Source organism: Vombatus ursinus, unplaced genomic scaffold (genome assembly GCF_900497805.2).
Source record: "Vombatus ursinus unplaced genomic scaffold, bare-nosed wombat genome assembly UNPS02004596.1, whole genome shotgun sequence".
Classification (NCBI taxonomy): Eukaryota; Metazoa; Chordata; class Mammalia; order Diprotodontia; family Vombatidae; genus Vombatus; species Vombatus ursinus.
The window spans coordinates 1909221-1932065 of NW_020944374.1; the positions used below are offsets into that span (position 1 = coordinate 1909221).

The 22845-nt window shown below is 34.5% G+C and overlaps 1 protein-coding gene across 6 annotated transcripts in view; it reads right to left on the reverse strand.

Annotated features, from left to right (window-relative positions):
* THOC2 (THO complex 2) overlaps positions 1 to 22845 on the reverse strand; it is a 96305-nt gene that overhangs the window by 49140 nt on the left and 24320 nt on the right. For all 6 annotated transcript variants that reach the window (XM_027838521.1, XM_027838549.1, XM_027838536.1 and 3 more), the window contains exons 6-13: positions 22668 to 22789; positions 21946 to 22079; positions 18983 to 19149; positions 17914 to 18006; positions 16439 to 16594; positions 15149 to 15321; positions 13522 to 13717; positions 3954 to 3995 (exon numbers count right to left, since the gene is read on the reverse strand). In XM_027838521.1, the coding sequence (XP_027694322.1) occupies positions 3954 to 3995; positions 13522 to 13717; positions 15149 to 15321; positions 16439 to 16594; positions 17914 to 18006; positions 18983 to 19149; positions 21946 to 22079; positions 22668 to 22789 (1083 nt within the window). The remainder of the gene's footprint in view (positions 1 to 3953; positions 3996 to 13521; positions 13718 to 15148; positions 15322 to 16438; positions 16595 to 17913; positions 18007 to 18982; positions 19150 to 21945; positions 22080 to 22667; positions 22790 to 22845) is intronic.

The following is a 22845-nucleotide window of genomic DNA, read 5'->3' on the forward strand; positions in this document are numbered from 1 at the left end:
CCACTGTGCCACCTAGCTGTCCAGTCTTTTACTTTCAAATCCCTCACCCATTTCTACTGTCAATCATTCCTTGCCAAACCCCATCCCTATATTACTCTATCTACCATACTGTTCCTATTCAAGTGCTGCTGAACTAAGCTGGAAGAAGTCATGCAACCATGATGACTCATCTACTACAAATTTGTTATGCAATTTCAACTAGTTCCTCATAACAACAAAACAGTCCTATTAGTCCTCCCTAATTGATTCCCTATCATATTCCCCAAAGAAGCCTCTCCTCCTAATCTTTTTCTTCTCAAACTTCCCATACCTCCTCCTTCCTCTAAGTTGAAGACCTCATTCCTTATTTCATTGAGAAAATTGAAGCCATTTACTATAAGCTTCCTCTTCTTCCATCTTCATCTCAAAAACCCTTGACATCCCTCATTTTTTCTTCTACTCCAAATTCTGATGAAGATGTGGTCCTTCTCTTTGCCAAGGCCAACTTTTTACATGTGTTCTTGGCTCTGTCCCGTCATCTTCTCCAGCTGACTTCAATTATTCCCTCTCTCTCACCAATCTTCACTCTCTCCTTAATTGTCTAAAGACAACTTTTCAGTTGTCTACAAATATAACCACATTGCCTCCATTCTTAAAAAACTTTCAGTAGACCCTACCATCCCCTCCAGCCATCCTATGTATCTCCTCCCTTTATTTTTCCCTATGTAAATGAAACCCAGATCTACATATCCAATCTAGTCTTTCTCCTGAGTTTGAGCCCTGCATCACCAACTGCTTATTAGATATTTCAAAACAGATACCCCATAGACATCTCAAATTCAGTTGTCCCAAACAGAACTTATCATCTCTGCCTAAAAATCCAACCCTTTTCTGAATTTCTCTATTTCTATTTGGGATACTATTACTCTTCAAGGAAGTTAGATAATGCAGTCACTAGGCCTGAAGTCATGAAAACCTGAATTCAAATCCAGCCTCAGACATTTAGTAGCTGTGTGACCCTGGGCAAGTCACTTAATTCTGTTTACCTCTTCCTCATCTGTAAAATAAGCTAGAAAAGAAATTGGCAAACCACTCCAGTATCTTTGCCAAGAAAACCTCAAATGGGGTCAGGGAGAGTCGGATGCTACTGAAACGAATGAACAACATTCTTCAAGTAGATCAGTTTTTTAACCTCAACTCTCCATCCCCTCTCTCACCCTAACCTTTTAACAAAACTCATCTCAACATTTTTCAGATCTGCCACTTTCTCTCTACTTGCACAACCAACAATTTATCCAGGTCCTCATCACCTCTTACCAGTACTATGGCTTTCTAATCGGCCTCCTTTTCTTAGGACACAACTGTCCAAGTAATTTTCCTTGAACAGATCTGACTGCGTCACACTCTTACACAATAATAAACTCCCCTCTGTGGCTTTTAAAACCATTCACAACTTGGCTCTAACCTATCTTTCCAGCCTCATTATATATTGCTTCCTTCTTCCCCCCAACTCTAAGATCAAGCTAAACTGGCTTTTTCTCTGTGTTCTTCACACAAAGTATTCTATATCTCCCTTGTATGTGCTAAGAGTCCTCTACCTGTGGAATGCATTTCCTCCTCCCTTCCTCTTGTAATACATTATTTCCTTCAAGAGTGAACTAAAGCACCACCTTCTACACCAAGTCTATCCTAAATACCCCAGCAACTAGTGCCCTCCCTCCCCAAATTGCCCTGTACTGTATATACACTTATATAAGTGTATATATAAGCTCCTTGAGGATCATTTCATTTTTATCTATCCATCCCCAGTGCCTAGCATATAGTCAATGCTTATTGTTTGACTATAAAAGAATGTGTGGAATAAGGTAGAATATAAGATACTGTGAATTACACTTTACTGCAAAATGAATAAAGAAAAAAATATCCAACTCAAAAAGTTAAGAAATTCAAAATATTTATAATCAATCTACTTCTGGGGAAAAATGTTAATAGTATAAAAGGGGGGAAAAATCAGCTGAATGTAGAGCAATAACCAACAATGATATTCTTTACCCACTCAGGATTAAGTATATAAATGCAGGTTCTTTGATTTAAAGTTTAACCAATCTAAGATGATTACTAAAGAAACTATGTATTAAGTTGAATTGCCCATTGTCTCTACTAGTATTCCAAAGGCTAAGTGCAGCTAGAAAATAGAAACAATCTTGATAACTGGCAATAATCATTTTACTTTATATTTCAGACATCTTAATGTAAGAAAAGCCAAATCCCATGTAGAGAAACTTGATTATACCAGCTTATTCCAATTTAGAGAAACCTGATACAGAAAAATACTGGCTTAGACAAAACCAAAGTTAAAAGGAGATTCATCTTCTTTACAAAATGATTCTTTCCTTCAAAAAGACAATCTTATTTAACTGCTCAAAATGTGTTTAAACATGCTTCTTTACTCTGAACAGTTACAAAAAAGTTTGCAGGACAAAGCTTAAGGAGAGAGCAGAGGTTAATAATTAACTTCCATATCGAAAGGGCTAGGGACAAGTGATGCCAGTTATAGAAATCCTTAAATAATCTAAGCCTCAAAAAGAGGTGTTAGGGTTATGAATTGAAACCTAGAGAGTTGATGCTATTAGTAATTCCAATGCAAATTCTCCCATGGCAATAAGGTAAAGGAATAAGGAAGCAAGAGAACAGGACATTATATTGCTTTGAATTTGAGTTACATACAGTTAGATCCCAGATACAGGCAACTAGGTGGCACAGATGATAGAGTGCCAGGCCTGGAGTCAGGAAGACTCATATTTCTGAGTTGATATCTGGCCTCGGGACACTTGCTACCTGTGTGTTACTTAACCCTGTTTGCCTCAGTTTTCTCATCTGGAAAATGAGATGGAGAAGGAAATGGCAAATCACTCCACTATGTTGGCCAAGAAAATCCCAAATAAGGTCAAGAAGAGTTGGACTGAACAACAACAATCAATAGATCCCAGAAACAAAGAACACGCGGAAAGTTACAGTCTTGGTCCACCAACACCAGTACTAAGTAAGGAAAGCCAAGTACATAGTTAATGGAAAGAAAGCTCATGACCTAAAAGATATGGCCAAAAGTACCTGTATGCTTACTTGAAACTGCCTAATACATTTTGTTCAATTAAATGCTCTTATTTTGAACAGAGTTCTTTTAAACATTTATTCCAAAAGATATTGTTCTAATCTTTCTTGGGAATTAGTTTTCTAAGTTATATAATTATGTTTTGGTAATAAGGAGTTATTTTCTTTAAAGAAAAAAATTAACTTTACTGTCTACTTGTCCTCTGCTTGGAGATACGTGCAGGACAGGTTATGCCTATCAAAGCTGCAAGGATGCCACCTAGGGATAACTTACTCAAATTTCAGACTTCTCATTCTTGAATCCCCCCAAAAATTAAAGAAGTGATACAATAGAAATTCATTATGTGTCATTCAAATAAAAAACTGCTGCCAATGAATTTTAAATTATCTCACACACAGCTTTTCAGAAATGATTATGTAAAACAAGATACACTTATCTAAAAATACATGTAACAGACTAGGGAGATCATATCTGAGATTTATAATCTCCACCTGTAACCCTTTGTCCACAGTACCCTCCTTTCTTTTATAGAGCATCCCTTCATCTCCCTCTCTTATCCACTCAATTGTCCAATTATTTTTCCCCATTCTCCCACCCATCTTACATGAAGTATAGCTTTTTTAAAAAGAAATGATGCTTTATAATTCTGTCCTTCTCAATCTCACAGAATATGAGCAGGTTAATCTAAAAAAACCCCAGTTTGTAGGCACTTCCAAAAACAATATCTGGTAAGTAGTTGATGTTACAATATTATAAAGCATTTTCCCACATATGGCTACAACCGGCTCACAATAAAAATTGTCTGCATACTGCTGTGCCTAGCCAAAATGTTAGATGTCATTATGTTTTCCTAGACTCTTACCATTCTGTCTTTTTCTTCTGGTTTGTTTCCATCAGCCTGAAACTAAAAACACATACAAAAAGTTAAAACTAAGTTTAAATTATTTTCTATTAACTATGTCATTATTAGTTCTTCTTATAAACAGTATATTAAGCTACCCAATGCCCTGAAATATTTGCTTTTTTCAATCTTTACATATATACCCAAAGGAATTTAAAGACCCAGTTAAATTAGTACAATTAAGAAATTCTTTGAATTAGAAATTCCTAAATGAGAAATAATAAAGGCAATATTAACGATTCCTCCCAGGAAGCAATGAAATTAGGTTAGATATCTCATCCTTCTACTTGTTATTTGCCTTATCTGCATATCCTTGTATTAATATTCTACTTCAAATACCCCATTTTAAAAACAAAAACATTTCAAACTTCACATTTATAAACTTCACCATACTTAAACTATCAAAATCAAAGGAAAAGTTTGAGCCAGCACAATAATTCAGTGGCAAAATAACCAAAGCTGGCTTCCATGCTATTTTGTTCAAAAAAAAAAAGGAAAAAGAAAAGATGAAAGGGAAAGAGAGCAGTGTTACATATGATAATTACATTAATACTGAATGATAGAAACCAAATCTGAGGAAATTGTGTACAATTAACTACGAGAATCCTAAATGGAAAAAAAAAATGGATGGAAAAAGCTAGAAAGAAAATAAGTGCCCATTGAAAAGGAATGGCTAAACAAAATTGTGATCTATGCCATGGAATATTATTGTACCATAAGAAAACATAGTCAAACTACCTGGAAACCAAAGGGCCCAGAGAACAGATAATGAAACATAATACACCTCCCTCGTAACAGGGTAATGGAGAGCTACTAGTACAGAATATTATCTACATCATAAGATGTGATCACCATATTAGATATTTGTTTCCCCCCCCCCCCACAGGGTAGGGAGTTCAATGGAGAAAAAAGGATGTCTTTGAAGGGCAAAAAAGAAAAAAAAATCATCAATTACATGTTTTTCCCACCTCCATTCAGATGAAGATATCCAACAGTAGGGAAAGGATTTCATAATAAAGATGGGTAGCAGGGTATGGGGGCTGCAAGGCAGAAATTTAATGACTATACATCAGATGAGGGAATTTCAGAGTCCATAAAAAATGGAGCATTTGTGGATGATGGCAAGAAGTAATGTAATTCCCCCACCTCAACTCGTGAGTAGGAGGAATGAGTGAACTGAGACGACAAGAAGAACAGGAAAGGAAAAAATTTCAATTGTCTTATGGAACAGGCAATTAAGAAAACACAGTGGAAACAATGAATAGTTTTAGAGTGGTACACTGGGAATGGTGTTTGGTTGAGGGGAATGAGCATAAGGGATCAGGGTATAGTTTTCAGAAATAGTTAAATTTTTTGGTCTCAGGAAGAAATTATTGAGGACCCTCTCTCCAAATAGTTTTGCTTATGTTGATTATATTTTATCAATATTTACCTATCAGAAATTAAAATATCTTAGTATTATTATGAAAATAGTTTTGACCTCTCAAACTCCCTGAAAGGTAAGAAACCCCCAAATCACATTTTGATGAGAACTGCTACTCTAAATCTTTTGGCAATAATGAAAAACTATGTTTTAACCCCAAAATGTGCAAAACAAATAATACACAAATTTCTTAGTTTAGGTTTTTGTAGCTTTATTTACTCTATTCTCTTAAAACAAGATCAACCCAGAACAGCATTTTAGCCAATAAAATAACACAGGATCATGTATTTTGACCAACTTTATCTAACTTAAGGGTTCATTTTTGGAGTTAAGATATGTTGCTAATTTCCAAATTATGGCATTAATATTAGATGTACTAAGAGTGGCCAGGAACTGTTTTAGCACTTGCTATGTACAGAACAAAATCGTATTTGCCATCACATTTCTGTGAAGCATATTTTAAGGCACGGTGACAAGCCAAATATAAAGTAGAATTTGGAGCTCTCCTATCACACTAAAAACATGATGTGATATAGCTCTAAGAACAGCACAGGCCAGTCATGCTTCATTCTCCTCCCAGATGTGCTTCTGACTCTAAAGACTTAAAAAAATTATTCAGGTGCCTTCTCACCCTGGAACTTCCCTCCAAGACTGGAGTCTTGTTACCCTGGAATACTCCTTCAAGGCACAGTTCAAACACCACCTTCTGCATGAAGCTTTTCTTGATGCCCCCAACTGCTAATGCCTGGACTATCATATCACTTGTATTTAAACTGTAGATAATTACATGTTTAACTGCCTCCCCCAATAGAATGTAAGCTCCTTTCAAGTAAAGATTATTTCATTCTCTGTCCTTGTACCCCAAGCATCTGGCATAGTGCCTAGAATTTAATAGGTGTTTAATTCAACGTTTGTTAAATGACTGATTGATATCTAAGCTGAGTCCCATAAGACATCACTTGCAAACTCAAAGTAGAAACCAAGCTGGAAAACAGGAGTTAAACATCATTCTATGAATTAGATAGGCAATTAATGGAACAGAAAAAATTTAACTGGCTACATAGGGAAGATCATTTCTACTAAAGCAAACCATAGCATTTTCAAAACACAAGGAGTAAAGTTGTGAGAAGTTATAACTGAGACCAACCTTGGTCTCCTGACTCCTACCACAATGCTTATTCAACAACAAAACCTTCACTTTAGAGCAAAAATTCTTCATCTGAGGTCCTTGGACATCCACTGATAGATTTCCAGGGTGGAAGGGTGTTCAAGAGAAATTGGATGGCAGAAAAATTACTTCTTTATTTCAATATAATGTTTCCTTCCTAATCCTATATGTTTTGCTTTATACATGTTATAAAAAACAAAAAACAAAAAACATTTTTCTGAGGAGTCCAAAAACTTCACTAAACTATCAAAGGGGTGCAGGACACAAAAAAAAAGGTTAAGAACCTCTTCTTTAGAGGCAGGCACTTTGCTCTCAAAGAGTCTAATCTAAGTACCAAAAACACTGTGTTGACATTATATATATATCTACCAAAAAAAAAAAAAAAACTTACCAAGAGAATATAGGAACCAGATCATTATTTTCTACAATTCATTTTTAACTCAGACTAATACACCAGTAAAAATACTCACTGAATAAAATGAGTCACCCATCAGTTATTTAGTAAATTGGATACCATATGGGTTTATCAAGCCAACTGCCAACTAATAGCCAGGCTCATCTGATCGTGCTCAATTTGTTTTAAAACATGTATGATTACATTTTTCTATAAAACATTCTTCAGATCAGGATCAAACTATTAAAATTAAAGATAATTGCTTCTTTACTGTTTGACCCAGCAATAGCACTTCTAGGGCTATATCCCAAAGAGATCATATAAATGGGAAAAGGACCCACGTGTACAAAAATATTTATAGCAGAGCAGCTCTTTTTGTGGTGACAAAGAATTGGAAATTAATTGAGAGGATGCCCATCAATTGGGGAATGGCTGAACAAGTTGTGGTATATGAATGTAATGGAATACTATCGTGCTATAAGAAATGATGAACAGGTTGACTTCAGAAAAACCTGGAAAGACTTGTATGGTCTGATGCTGAGTGAAATAAGCAGAACCAAGAGAACGTTGTACACAGAAACAGCCACGTTGTACAATGACTAACATTGATAAACTTAACCCTTCCCAGCAATACAAGGATCTAGGAAATCTCCAAAGGCCTTGTGATGGAAAATGCTATCCACATTCAAAAAAAGAACTATGGAGTTTGAATGCAGATCAAAGCATACTGTTTACTATTTTTTTCTCTTATGTTGAGTTTTGTTTCCTCTTTCTGATGGTTCCTCCTATTGGTTCTAATTCTTACTTACAATATCACTGATGTGAAAATATGTTTAATAGGAATGTATATGTACAGCCCATATCAGATTGTGTGCCATCTTGGGGAGGGTAGTGGGGAGACAGGGGGAGAAAAATTTTAAACTCAAAAGCACATGGAAGTGATTGTTGATCAATCAAAATAAATTAATTTTAAAAAATTTTTTTAAATAATAAAAAATAATTGCTTCTTTAAAAAAAACCTTATTCAAAACCTTCGCAGCTTTAATTAAGCATAATTTAATTAATGTCTAATTATTTACATATAATTACATACTATGATTTAATATTATTTTAAATAATACATGCTTCAAAAAACAAAAAATTAATCTCTTCAGAATAATCAAACAGGCAAATTAGATAATCAGAAAAATGAGCAGCAGGATATAGTAGCAGAAGCAAAGGTTCTATCTAGGGTCAGAGGATACAAGTTCAAACCTGCCTCTAACACTTAACTGCCACGCAAACTTGTACAAGTCACTTAAATTCCTTGGGTCTCAATTTTCTTATCTGTGAAAGGAGGGATAGGGATTAAACTAAATACTCTGACGTGCCTTCAGTTCTATCAATCAATAAGCATTTATTAAGTTAACTATTATGTGCCAAGAACCACACATGCTAGGGGATACCAATAAAGAATGAAACAGGCCCATAAGGAATGTGCATTCTAAATCTATGATCTTAAGAGGACATGAGACAGCTTTCTAGATTATACTTTTAAACCAAATATAAACTGACAGCGCTTCTCAGTTATTTACAACATTATACAACATCGGATAAATACTGCTGTAGTTAACTCCCTTTTTATGAAAAAGTTGGACAGGACGGGGGAATAGAAAGAAATATTAACTAGTATTCAAATGTAAATGAAGACAAAACTATTATATACAAATTGTATATATACAAAACTGTAATATCTGTATCATTATTATTATTGTTGTTGTACTTCTAATTTTATAACCATTTTTTCTGAGACTGATTTGTTGAATTAAATTATTCATTAAAAGAAAATGAATAGGGGCAGCTAGGTGGCACAGTAGATAGAGCACTGGCCCTGGAGTCAGGAGGACCTGAGTTCAAATACGGATTCAGACACTTGACACTTTCTAGCTGTGTGACCCTGGGCAAGTCACTTAACCCCATTGCCTAGCACCCCCCCCCCCCAATCTTTCTTTTATAAAATAAAAGAATCACCCCAATTCTTCTCTGTAAATCCAGGTTTTTATAGATAACACACACATGTTTAAGGGACTAAAAGCTACAAACCTATCTTTAATTGTTTTCAAGATGTTCTGGGCCCTTATCTCAGAAAAAATACACATTTTGTCCTAAAATGATAGAACTGGGGAATTTTTAAACTATTAGGGGCTAGATACTAAATGCATTTTTTTTCCAATAAAAAGGCAAAAATAGACAATAAGAATTTTTTAAAAGACAACATTAAAACCCCTTAATAAATCTGCTCACAACTTTTCTGATACCCAAATCCCATTACACACTACCAAACAAAATGAACTTATACAACTACTGAAGTATTTCATTTACATTCATTTCAAATTAACATTTATCAAATGCCTACTTTTGTATAGTATATTCTGCTGGGGATACCAGAGATGATGAAAAATTACTCAGTCCATGCTCTGAAGAGTTTCTATTAGGGAAAATAAGATATACACAATACTACTAATTAGAATGTAATAAGAATATAAAATTGGGAGAAGAATTCATGGAATGGTACCTGAGCTGGTTCATGAAGGTCGATTTTAACAGACCAAAACATGGGTAATGGCTTTTAATTCAGTTTTGCAGAGATGTACAGTAAACAGAAAACTATGAAATAAAGCCAGAAAGTAGATTTAGGATCTGTGTTCAAGTATCAGCTCTGGAGGCAGCTAAGTGGCACAGTGGATAGAGCACTGGCCCTGAAGTCAGGAAGACCTGAGTTCAAAACCGGCCTCAGACACATAACACTTACTAGCTGTGTGACTCTGGGCAATTCACTTAACCCCAACTGTCTCACCAAAAAAAAAAAGTGCTTCAAATACCAGCTCTATTGGGGCAATCACTTCCCTTGTTTTCTACTCTATAAAATGAAAGGATTGGCCTCTAAGGTGTCTTCCAGTTCTAAGTGTGTGATTCTATGTTGAAGTGAGATAGTGGAAGGCATTGAATATTAGACTACATGGTTGTTATTTTATTCCCTAGGAAATAGGAAGCCACTGAAGATCTTAATATGGGAATGACATAATTAGACCTATTCATTAGAAAGTTTACTCTCCAATGGTGACGAATGAATTGGAAAAAGAAGACAAAAGTCAAAGAGAGACTGGAAAGTCAAAGGTGGTAAGGGCCTGGATTAAAGTGGTAACAGAAGCAAGAGACAGGTGGGACAGGTACAAAACATTCTGTAACAGAAGGAAGATGACTCCAAATACCTGAGCAATTGGGAAGATGGTCAAAAAATCATCAGCACAAAAGGAAGATTAAGGTGAAAGGCAAATTTGGAGGGAATCGTTGATACTTTAACGTTACTGGGGGACATCCACACAGAAATATCTAATAGGCAGTTAGCAATTTTGGACTGGAATGCAAAGAAGGGCAGACTAGAGATACTAATTTATCTGTATAGAGGCAATATGTAAAATTAGAGGATTGAAAGGAATCACTAAGGGATGGAAACAGAAAAATCTGAAAAAATCAAGAAGAGAGCATAGGGGATGGGTAAAACCTTAAGGAAAAAAGGAAAAGGTATAACTGAAGTTCACAAAGGAAGAGTTATGAGGAATACATTACTGCAGAAGCCAAGAAGTGAGAATATCAAATCAAGTAATTAACCATGTCAAATAGAACATAGTTTGAAGAGGATAAAGACTGAGAAAATCAGTGGATTTAGTGACTGATACTATGGTTACCAGGGGCCTTTAAAGGCATAATTTCATTAAAGTGGTGGGGGGGAGGGACAAGTCATATTTCAAAGGAATGAGAAAGGAGTGGTAGTTTTTTGTTTTTTTTGGTTTTTTTTTTAATGGAGGAAAAGGAAAAGAATAAGACTACCCTTTCTAGAAGTCTGGTGGTAGAAGAGAAAGAAGACATAGAATGTTAGTTTTAGAAAGGACAGGTCTAACAGAGTAAAGTTCATTTTTTTAAGACTAGGGTAAACCTAAACATGTTTATAAGCAAATAGGAAGGAACAGAACAGGAAAAAAATGGGAAAGTACAAAAGGGGATAGAAATCAAGGCGCAAATTAAGTGGTCTTAGAAGGAAGAAGGGTAATCACATCCTCTGAGTCTAAATCAAAAGGAGAGTAAAAGACAAGAAACTTTTGAAGTATTGCAGAAGAACGGAGGAAACTCATGACAGACATCTTCATTCTATTCAGTAAAGTCAGGTAAGGTCATCTGCTGGGTGGACTAGCTTCATACAATGCTTTAGAACCTGTTGGCATAACAGTGAAGTCTATATTCCTGGAATAATAGGTATTAATCTTCAAGATAATTCATCCTAAAAAATTTCTTGATAGAGAATAAATAATTACTAGCTACTAAAGAATTAGAAACATAGTCAAATCAAGAAATATAACACCAAGAGCCAGTCCCCAAAAGACAAATAGTTCAAAGGACAAGAACAATTTTCAAAAAACTGCAAGCCAGAACTGACCATGTGAAAGAATGCTCCATATTAATACAAGATTTACAAATTAAAATAATTCTGAAGTTTTATCTCATACCCTGAAAAATAAGAAAGAAAACAAAAAAAAACAGCAACAGCCAACACTGGAAAGGCTATAGACAAACAGGCACACTACTGGTTAAACCGTCTGTATCGTTTCATCCAGTAACCCATTGCCCCCAATGGAAACAAAGGTCCGGCACAGACCAACATTCACAGCACCACTGTTTGCGGTAGCAAAGAACTAGATAAAAAATGGGTGACCATGGATATTCGGAGGGGCATGGGTACAAAAAGGTAACAGAATGTTAATTGTGTAGTAAGAAATAACAAACGAGAAATTAAGAGAATACAGAATGAAATAAGCAGAATAATGATACACATACACTACATGCAAAAATGAAAAATTCAATCACCCAGTACTTGAATGAGCAAGGAAGGTTTCAGAAAAGAGATAATGAAACACTTCTCCTTCCTTATTGCAGAGGCAGAGGACTATAAGGGCTGAATGTTGTATATATTGCCAGACGAGGTCACTGAATGGAACGTTTGAGTTTCACTCTTTCTTTGTCACAAAGGAGAGTTCAATCTGGGGGTGGTTTTTCTGCCCAGAAATGACTAGTATCAAGAAAAAAAGCCATCAATAAAACTTTTCAAGTCCAATTGCACCAAAATTGAAGAGGCTAAAAAGTTACATAAGAAAATTCTCTGGAGGAGAAAATGAGGCTGGTGACCTTGCACAGCCCTCCCTCACTTAAATCAAAGTCAATTGCAAGTCATGCCATCATCTCCCTGATGTCATGGTCCTCCTCGAGAACAAAGGACAGACACACAACAACAACAACGCAAACATTTATGTCATGATACAACTTTCACTGGAGTTAAATAGGTAAAAAGTTAATCACTGACCACATAAAACTTAACTACCTTAACTGTTAAATCTCTGTATGATTCTACAAAAAAATACATCGTCTACCTTAAAAAACAATTCACCTCAGGACTGAGGTTTGATACAAAAAAAAAAAAGAATATCAGAGCTGAAAGGACCCTTAAAGATCATCCAGTCCAGACCATGTACTATAAATGAGAAAACTTATCCTAAAGAGGGAAAATTCCTTTATTCCCACATAACTATAGGAAAAGTGAGTAGAGAATCCAATTCTATATTTACTGCTTTTTCTACTTACATCATAACATATCTAAACTAAGAAGTCTAGTACCACAGCCTTTCCAAATTAGAGATCACACATTTAATCTCGGAGAAATAAAAAGGGGAGCATCCTATCAAAGTCTGGACAAAGCCATCAGCAGTGTCTGAGACAGTTCATCAACAGTCCAGGTATCAAGGGGACTCAAGAGTGAACACCAGGGTTGAGAGGACAGCAACAGCCCTGGTCCATGGACATCCATGGACAGATGGGCAAGTAGTGAACATATGGCAAATTATAACCCCAAAACATTCTATTCCAGAAGCATGTAAATCAGTTTAGAACTCAGAATATTTTTCCATAGAAACATTATAAATGGTAGGTAATATACAGTAAGTAGCTGAAAAAGTATAATAGTTTATATTATAATACAAAATTTCACCTTTGAACAGTGAAAACAGACTCTCATCACTACAGTGCCTTGGCAGCAGTCTCCATCTCATTTTATCATGTTATAGGAACAAAAGCTTTTCATTTCTCTGGCCTTCTTTTATTGAATGACTAAGATGCTCTTTTCCCTGCTTAGGATAAACTCAGAAAAAAAATTAAGTGAAAGAAAATCATGGAGAATAAGGATGACCCTAAGAGTTACCACAAATTAAAAGAAAATTACTAGTCCAAAGTATGGTTTCTTGGTGTAGCATTTTCCCCAGAGAGGGTTTATGTAAGACCTGGCTTACCTATTAGCTTGAGGCTACTTTAGACTTTATTTCACCAAAGACAGGGATTTTTAAAAATTAGATTAAGTTATACTCTTTTTTCAAAGCTAGAAAGACACTTCCATATACACTCCAAGAACAGAAAATTTTCACATAAGAAATGTTTTTCTTAGAAGAGAAATCTTACTAACCTCTTTCATAAATGCTTTCCCTAAGCGCACCACTTTTGCAAACAAAATGGGATCATGAGAAAGGTGAGGACCAAGATGACAGAGCATATTGAATACTTCTTTTCTCATATCTTCAAAACTGTCTGCTTGTTTTGGCGCTCGCTTGTTTTGTAACAGAGCAACAAACGATCCTTTAGCACCTTTAGGTACTCCAACTCTATAAAAATAAAAAAAAACAAAACAATTTTTATACCATAGGTGATACCTACATCATTTTAAAATTTCTAATTCACATTTACTTTACATCATTAAGTTACTCTATATCTTCTATATTATATATCCTCATAATTTTGTTTTGTTAGACTAGTCCAAAGATCTACATACAGTGCAAAAAATAGGACAAGTATCAAGAAAAATAAGGGATAGCCTTCAATAGCACAGAAAACTGAAACAGAAAGAGCAGATACAACTAAGTGTCAACACTTTTCAATCCAGGTGCTTTCTATATTAATTATTGGGGAGACACAGGGAAAGGGGGTCAAATTTCACATATAACTTGTGGCAGAACTATAAGCCCAAAATTTTCTCCTGTTGGGCATCTGGACTGCCGCAGGGTCACAGAAGACACCATCCATGGAGATTTCCTAGAAGCCTATGGGGCAATGGAGATAACAGCCAATATCTTTAAGGGATTCAAAAGCTGGGGTTGCTAACACAGACTCTGAGGCTACTGCTCCTAAGCAGTCCCACAAAACTGGAGTACTCCTAGGACTGTCAAAATAACTGGGGAAGGGCAGAGGTTGAGATGGCAATGGTGAAAACAGCAGCCTGCACATCATAGAGTGAGAATTTCAAGCACAGCCACTTAACATGAGATGGAGGTAGATCCCACTAGACACAGACCTTAGTGAGCAGAAAACAGAGGAACATGGAAGGAAAAGTAAAAGAAACAAGTTCCCACACTCCTCAAAGACCTAGGGTTCAGGTATCACTATGACTTAAATTTTTTGGCATATACACGCACTAACCCTGGTTTAGATGAGAGGAGAGCATTTGATCACTAGTTAATAATTTTTCTTAAAATTATACACTATGGGTTTGTGTGTCCTTTTAGGGTACCACACACACGCTTCTTGCAAGAACTGTAAATAAATGCTTCCTTCACTTAAAAAAAAAAAAAAGCCCTTCTCAGCAATGCAAGGATTTAAGACATCTCCAAAGGTCTCATGATGGAAAATGCTATCCACATCCAAAGAAACTATGGAATTTGAATGCAGATCGAAGCATTTCTCTTGCTCTTTTTTTTCCTTCTGTTTTGTTTCTTCTTTCTTGTGGTTCCTCCTATTGGCTCTAATTCTTCCTTACAACATCTCTAATGTGAAAATGTTTAATAGGAATGTATATGTATAGCCTCTATCAGATTGCACGCCATCTTAGGGAGGGAGGTGGGGAAGGAAGGGGAGAAAAATTTAAAACTCAAAAGCTTATGGAAGTGATTGCTGATAAATCAAAATAAAAAAAAATATTACACATTATGCATGTTTTATTTCATCAGAGGTTAACAAAATGTACAATTTGACAAAACATAAATAATGTATTTCACTATCTTAACGGATTTCTCTAATGCTTAGTAAAATACAGAACATACCTTCGGTAGAGGGGGTCAACAGTTACATGGATAAGCTGGCAAAGAGCAATGGCTATTGGCCTATGTGAAGAAGCATAGAATGGGGGCATCTGATCCATAATGCTCTGTGCATGTTGCCAATCACTAATCTTTAACAGAGCTTCCAATAAACCAAGTTTCTGGTTGTCAGGTGGCTAAAAAACAAACACACAGACAAAAAAAAAAAAGATTTTTTTCTATGAAAATCATTAACCATTTTCATGCATGGAACATAAGCTAGCTTTTTTAAAAAGAGAAACTGTAATTGATTTAAAAAGATTAAAAAGAAAACTGATTTTAAAAAGGTATTTTAATAAAAGTATCATTAAGGTTTCAGGCTATTAAAAAAAAATGGCAAAAACAGTACCAGGAATTTAATATGGTAATTATGTTGATACTAAAGCCTTCATTAGTCTATAATTAGGATTACATATTCTTGATTAAATAATTAAGCCACAAAATATGATCTGTACAGTTCCTCAAAAAGATAATATGTTAAACAGCCAATCACAATTCTCAGGGAAATAATGTTCTTATGAAATGAATTGGTTACCTAAGTATCTTTTTGGTTAAAAACCTAATTTGCATACTTTCCTGCCTTCAGGATATGAATCTTTTTGATAATTGAGGATTCTGCATTATCTCCAGGTCAATATTCTGATATTTACTACCATTGTACTTTATTAAAGAAAATTGGTTACAAGGTTCAGCCCAATCTTGAAGTTTCGTTGTTTTTTTAAATAAATCCCCAATATCAGGCTTTTTTAATTGTGATTTGCCTCAATCTTATAAAAGTAGGTTGCCAAAAAAAAAAATTCTGGTTAGTTTAATTTACATTTAAATGGAGATTTTACTATATAACAATCCTCCTACATTCCTTATTATCTGTGGAAGATGAAATGTTTTCTTCATCTGACTTTAAAATAACTTGTAGACTTGAATTAAACCAATTTAGCACCACTTATCTTAGTTCACATCTGCCACAAATATCTAAAACCCATGAGTTTCATTTAAAGGTCCTTTGATAAATACTACTTTTTAAGCTTCCTAGGGGAAAAATAAATGTGATCAGCCTTTCTGGAAAGCTGCCCAACAGATTTAAAAGCTAGTCAATTTTAGTGGTTAGCAAAATCCCCAAAAATACAGGGTTTCATTGGCGGTAAGAATGCTTATGAACTTATATGCCCATAAATTGATTCCATTCACAAGGATTCTTCTTCTTGGTTTAGAAATAAAGTGCAGTGTTCAATTCTACTAGTATATTTTAAGTACCTTATCTGTTTTCTCGTCCTCTTTTTCCTTTTCTTTGTCTCTCTCATCCATCTTTTCAGAGGACAAGACAACCATGGTAAGTTTTCTAACAATTTGCTTGGCTTCCACAATTTCTTGTTTGTGCTCATCAAGAATAGTATTATCCACTGGAAGAAGCTATACAAATAAGAGTTAAAATTATGTAAAAGGGATAATCCTAACTACCTGCCCATTTCAACAAAAAGCAAGAAATGAATTCTCAAGAACTTCCAAAATTTTCTCCAAAAGCCCAAGAGGCAGCATAGTGTAGTGGTAAGAATGCTGGTCTTGGAATCCAGGAGAGAATTGGGTTCAAATCCTACGTCCAACACTTACTAGCTATGTAAGCCTGAGCAAGTTACTTGATCTAAGTATCAGTTTCCTTATCTATAAAATGGGAATAGAGTAAAGCAGTGTAAAGAGACAGAGTAAAGAGCAAAGGAATCACAATCATAATACCTGAGCTCAAAAACTAACTCTGCTATTTACCAGGCATGACACCATAGGCAAATCACTTAACCCCACTAATTTTCTCCTTTATAAAATGAGAAAATTTAACTAGATGACCTCTAAGGACCCTACTAGCTTTAAATCTATGATTGTAGGACTTCATGAAGACTATATGATGCATTCAAAATTAGATGTTCTACCTATACTTATACCCACAGTTTTCCATTTCCCTCCTAATAGGTTTTCTTATTGATGCTCCTTTATTGCTTCTAAAGGATTATAGTGACTTATTTTGGACTAATTTAAAAGGATTTAATAATTCTGAGTTTTAAATGGCTTATCTGTCAGTTTAAAGGATTCTAAAATAAGCTTTTGTCTTGAACATTAAGAACATGAAAAAAATGGAAAAATTGCTTTATTAATGACAGAGACAGCAAAGTTGAGAGGTAAAGGCTACTTGGGGGCAGTGAATATTAGTTTTGTTTTAGACATGCTGAGTTTCAAGTGATAGGACACATAAAAATTATCATAATCCAAAGCCCAACAAAATTTACTCATAAATCCTACTTTGCTAGGGGAAATTCCTAAACCATGAGCCTCCCAAAGCAACCATTCCCTAGTTTAAACCACATATTTAGTATTTATATTAATTAAGAGGGGCTATAATGATGCAGCTCCCATTCCAACTGAGTGCCTAAAAATATTATCATAGTGGGAAGGAAAAGAATATTTCCAAGTGACAAAAGGCAGCCTTAGTCTGAGAACAATTTATGTGTCTCTAGCTTAGATGTACTGTATTATTGAGTTTAGTCATCTTTGCACACACTCTAACTTGTAAATACAAAGTAATAACTTACGAGGACTAACATGTCACATGCTACCAAGTACTATGCTTCTCTCCTTTGTCCCTCAACAATTTTAGTCAGTGCTACATGGGTCCCTCTTCCTACCTCCCAACTGTATAATGGGCAGACAATACTCTTTTCTTTTAGGTCTAAATAACTTACATGAACATAAAGATCGTCTAAATCAATAAGATCATACTGGAGAAGTATTGCAGCAACTCTATATAAAGATGCTGGCGTCTCTCCATTTGGTTCCTAAAAAAAATTAATAAATGCCATTTAACAAAAGAACCACTAAAAAAAAAAAATCAAATAAATTATAATCTTTCTCCTACCTATACCATGATCTAGTAGAAAGAACAGAGAACCTGAGGATGCCTAAATTAAAAACTTACTTTACAAAACTTCAAGTACCATACCAAGTCAGCTACTATTAGTACGCTATAACCATCAATGAGAATAAATTAGACCAAAAAGTCTAGCTCAAGGGTAGATTAAGGAACTGGCATTTTTTAAGGGGATACTTATTAATACAAATATACACTACATATCTAAATGGTAAAATTCCAATAAAAATTAAAGATAACACTGAGGTAGTATGGGAAAAAATAATAGTGCTGTAGGATTTTGGTGCCCTTGATTATGTTACATAAAATACTACAGCACTATTATCTTCCTATCTCCATATCCAAAAGGTCCTGGAATCTATCTTACTCTAAAATGTTTGTATGTCTCTTCTCTTGAGAAAATCAGAGAAGAGAGTAGATTCCCCCGATTGCTAGCAAGAGAAACAACTATTTTTCTTCTCTGATTTGTCTCCCCTCTCTCCAAAGAATTAATACTGGTCTTCCCTTCCCATATTCCCAATCTTTCCTAACTAATATCTACCTTCTCTCAGATTTGGCATTTTTTTTTGGGGGGGGGAATAGAGGGGGAAATGAAACAAATGAATCCACCCCCTCTCCTGCCTTCTAGAGGCCCCCAAGGGAATAATGATTTTTTTTTCACTAAGGTAAAATAACCATCAGTCCATTGGGTCCTCCAGCTGCTAATTAAAGATTTTTCCTACCATGATTAGAGGCAAAAAGAATAAAATCAACAGTATGATAAAACAGGGCTTATAAAACTCAATATCAATCAATGCCATTTAATCAAAAGAAAATTTAAATCTAAGATTAACACACACACACACAAAATCAGTGATATTTTAAGATATACATATAAGTAATACCTGATAAAACTTGAATTTGAACCCTAGAATATGACATAGTGTTTGAGGTTCACACATACACATATAGGATTCTATTAAAGGTACAAAAAATTCATCATATTCTGGTCTGCATTCATAGACTTCTAAAATGACATCCAGAACTCTGTTCGGGTCCAGATTAAAGCATCCTGTAACAGATAATAATAAGGTCAACTACTCATAATTAAATGTATATCATTTCTTATAAAGCAGTGACTAACAGAAACTTAAACATACAGAATAATGGGCAGGAAGTGAGGCTAATGGCTAAAAATAACTATCTTGAGATATTACTTTGAAAAAAAAAAAAATCACCCAACTACCACCAATCGGGGACTGCTTCAGTTGTTAGAAAATTCAAATCTAAATCAAAATACAAGAAAATTAGGATTTCAAAATTAAGATTATCCTTATCTTATTAATTGTGGATTTTCTTTAACAAAGGAGAATGGTTCTCTAAAAATATCTTATTTCTTAATGACTAAGGAGAAAAAATTCTATTATTTTTCCTCATTTTAAAAACAGCCCCTCAGATAAGTCAAAGGCAAAGAGTCTTCCAAACAGGTAATACAGAATAGTTCATATGGAAACAAGCTCTCTCTACTTCTTTATCCTTCCTCTGTGAAATGTCAAGTTAAATTTCTGAAAACAGCATTTCTGAAATATTATGAAAACTTAAATCACTGAGTTAGAAATCAGATAGTGTATATGTACTCAGTCGATTTTTCAGAAGTAGAAAGAAGCCTTTGGAGAGATATAAAGATACACATATAACTGTGTGAAAAAAGTAGACTAACAGAAATACGATGAGTTATACTTCTTAACTATTTTAGGAATTATAGTAGATTACTGCCTCTATTAAATTTTATAGTTGAAATACGAATGTATATTTGAAATATGAATGTAGTTTTCCTTTATTAATACTATTGACTCTAATGAAGTTGTTAGATCTATACTATTAATTACCCATTCACTTCCAGGTATAATGCAAGGGTCAAATGATTTGGCATAAGAGCAGTACACATTTTTTTCATTTGAATGAGATTATATAGTTTCCAAGAGAAAAAAAGGCTTGTAACTAAATAATATAATTAAGTTTAAGTGATATTTCTTAGCTTAATTACTAACTCAAGATCAATAACCAAAACAGAGGTTTAGAAAAATTTTAAAGCTTTAAGAAGTGACAAGCCATTTCTTATAGATGGAAAACCTAGTTACTCACCAAGCCTGTTTTCCTGAAAAACCTTATCTATTGGCAACTGTTAAGAGTACACAGGGCATCTAAGTCTGAAAAATGCTCTTTGCACTGCCCAAGTATCTGCTTATGTAAGTAAGACCCATTGTCAGCCACATTATAGGGCTTCCATAACATCCGTTCTAGCCTACTGCTAATAGAGAGGACAGGGAGTGAGGTTACCACAACCAGAGACAATATTACAGCTTCAGAGGAACAAGCATTATCACCAAAATCTATTAACATTAAATGATTATGTAGATGAACCACTAGGAGTTCAGGAATTGCATAAAGCAAAAAAACATGTATTATAGTAACTAAGGGTGAAATTAAATTCTTAACAGAATAGGACAAGTGTGTGATTATAACAAAACGGCTACCCTGAGAAGTTGAAAGCAAAGACAGAAACTCTGATTTAGCTACCTTTGAATAAGCTATATATGTAGAGGAAAAAAAGAGAGAAGAGGCCTTCTCTTAACTCTGTCCATCTAGTTGCTAGACTCTATTTCCTTCTAGTTTTTCTGAAAATAAATCTCTTCAGAGAATATCTGTCAAAGGATTTGAAATGTCACTGGTATTCTTTCATGTCCTTCAAACTCTCAAGGAACACACAAAATATCTCCGTAACATCTAGAGTACGACAAGCTAAGTAAGTTCCGTAGGTCTTAGTGAAAAATTCAACCCTGATCCTCCCATGGACTCCTTGGGCAGTCTGAAGTCTATGGACCCCTCTTCAAAATAATGTTTTTAAATGCACAAAATAAAGTACATAGGATTGCAAAGGAAAGTAATTATACTAAAATGCAATAACCTTCATTTTTTTTAAGTTCACAGACAACAGTTTAAGAACCCTTGCCCTGGATGAAAAGGACCCACTATCACTAGATCCAGAATTCAGGGAAACCATTCCTGCTGATCACTAGGGTAAGCTGCCTTTTCAGTCTCTGGATTTTTGTTAAAACATCTGTAAATTAAAAGGAAGAGCACCCTTGAATAATAGGGAATGAATAGCTTGTCTTCTGCCTAGGACTGAAGAAAGGACAGGGGATATAAAGGGCTTAGTGCCTTTAATTATTTACTAGTAATGAAAGGATGAAGACAGAATATAGCACAGGAAGGAGAGCTGACCTGAATCAGGAAGATCTGAGTTCAAGTCTTACCTCTGACACATACTGATTGTATGAGCCTGGACAAGTCCCTTAAGTTCTCAGTGCCCTAGGCTTAGTGCTGTTTAAGACTAGAAGTTACAGAAAAGGAGCTGATGTACACAGATTGAGGGAGTTACCTAAACAAATGAAAATCATTAGTCTAGTCCAATGACAGGATGACCATTATCCATGTATTGATTTAAAATTTGCAAAGCACTTCACACAGTCTCTCTTTTGAGCCTCATAATCATCCTGTAAGGTTATTATTATATATTAAGGGATTATAATAATTACAGGTATTACTATCCCCGTTTACACATCAAAATAACTGAGGCTGAAAGAGGTTAAGTGACTTGTCTGGTCACATAGTTATGTGTCAGAGGAAGGACATGAACCCAGGTTCAGGACTCTATCCACTATAGCACACTCCTTCTAATAGTAAGGTTTAAAAAAAAAAAAGCATATGGAATACATTAACTTATGGCTGTTTTCTATGGATATTCATCGGCAATTTTAAAAAAGTTCTTTCAGAATGTATACATAAAATGCTCTATATGCCTTACCTATTAAAGATTTGATATTTTCTAAGATTAAGTCGCTAGTGATATTTCCAGACAAATCCTGCCCCAATTCTGCAATCAGTTTTGCATAACCTTCGTTCTCTTCTCTTAAGAGATTGAATTTTTGCTGCTTATAACTGAAAGTAGATAAACACAGTTAAGTAAATAAGACCAAGTTAAACAAATATTTGTGTGTGTGTCTGTAATGTATTTTATTTGTTGGATTATATCTCACAAAGTTGCAGCAATTTTAACACTGGGTAAGATTTTCATAAAAAGGGGATAAAAAGACTAGTTTTCAAGAAAGATGACAGCTTTTCTTATATAATGATGAAATCATTATACTGAAATTCAAAATGTAACACCAGGCTGGAAGAAATATATTATCTTCCTTTTGTAATCTAAGAAATCACCTTATAGTTACTACTTTGTTAATATCAAAAAAACAACAGAAGTTATTTTAATTCAGCGATTAGATTGTTTTATATTATCAGATGAAAATTTTAACCACAAAATTTTAACAAAATAATAAAACAATAAAATAAATATAAAATATATTAAAAAATAAAAAAATAAAACAAAATTTTAACTTTTAAGCTACTTTAAAAAGGTAATGGTTAAAAAATGCCAAATATCCTGGTTTTTAAAAATAACCAACATACACAAATTAGGAACTGAAAATATTAATTCTACCACCTAATATACAACGACATGCATATACTTACAAAAGTTTTGTCTTGATTTTAACAGATTTTTGATTGAATTGCTGGGACTGCTTAATAAGCCCTAAAGATTCCAACGTTTCTGGATCCAAACGCTCCTTTAAGATTGTGTCTGAAACTAAATACTACATAAAACAAGAGTGGTTTTTTTAAAAAGCTATTTTTTCTAAGTTTTCAAGTT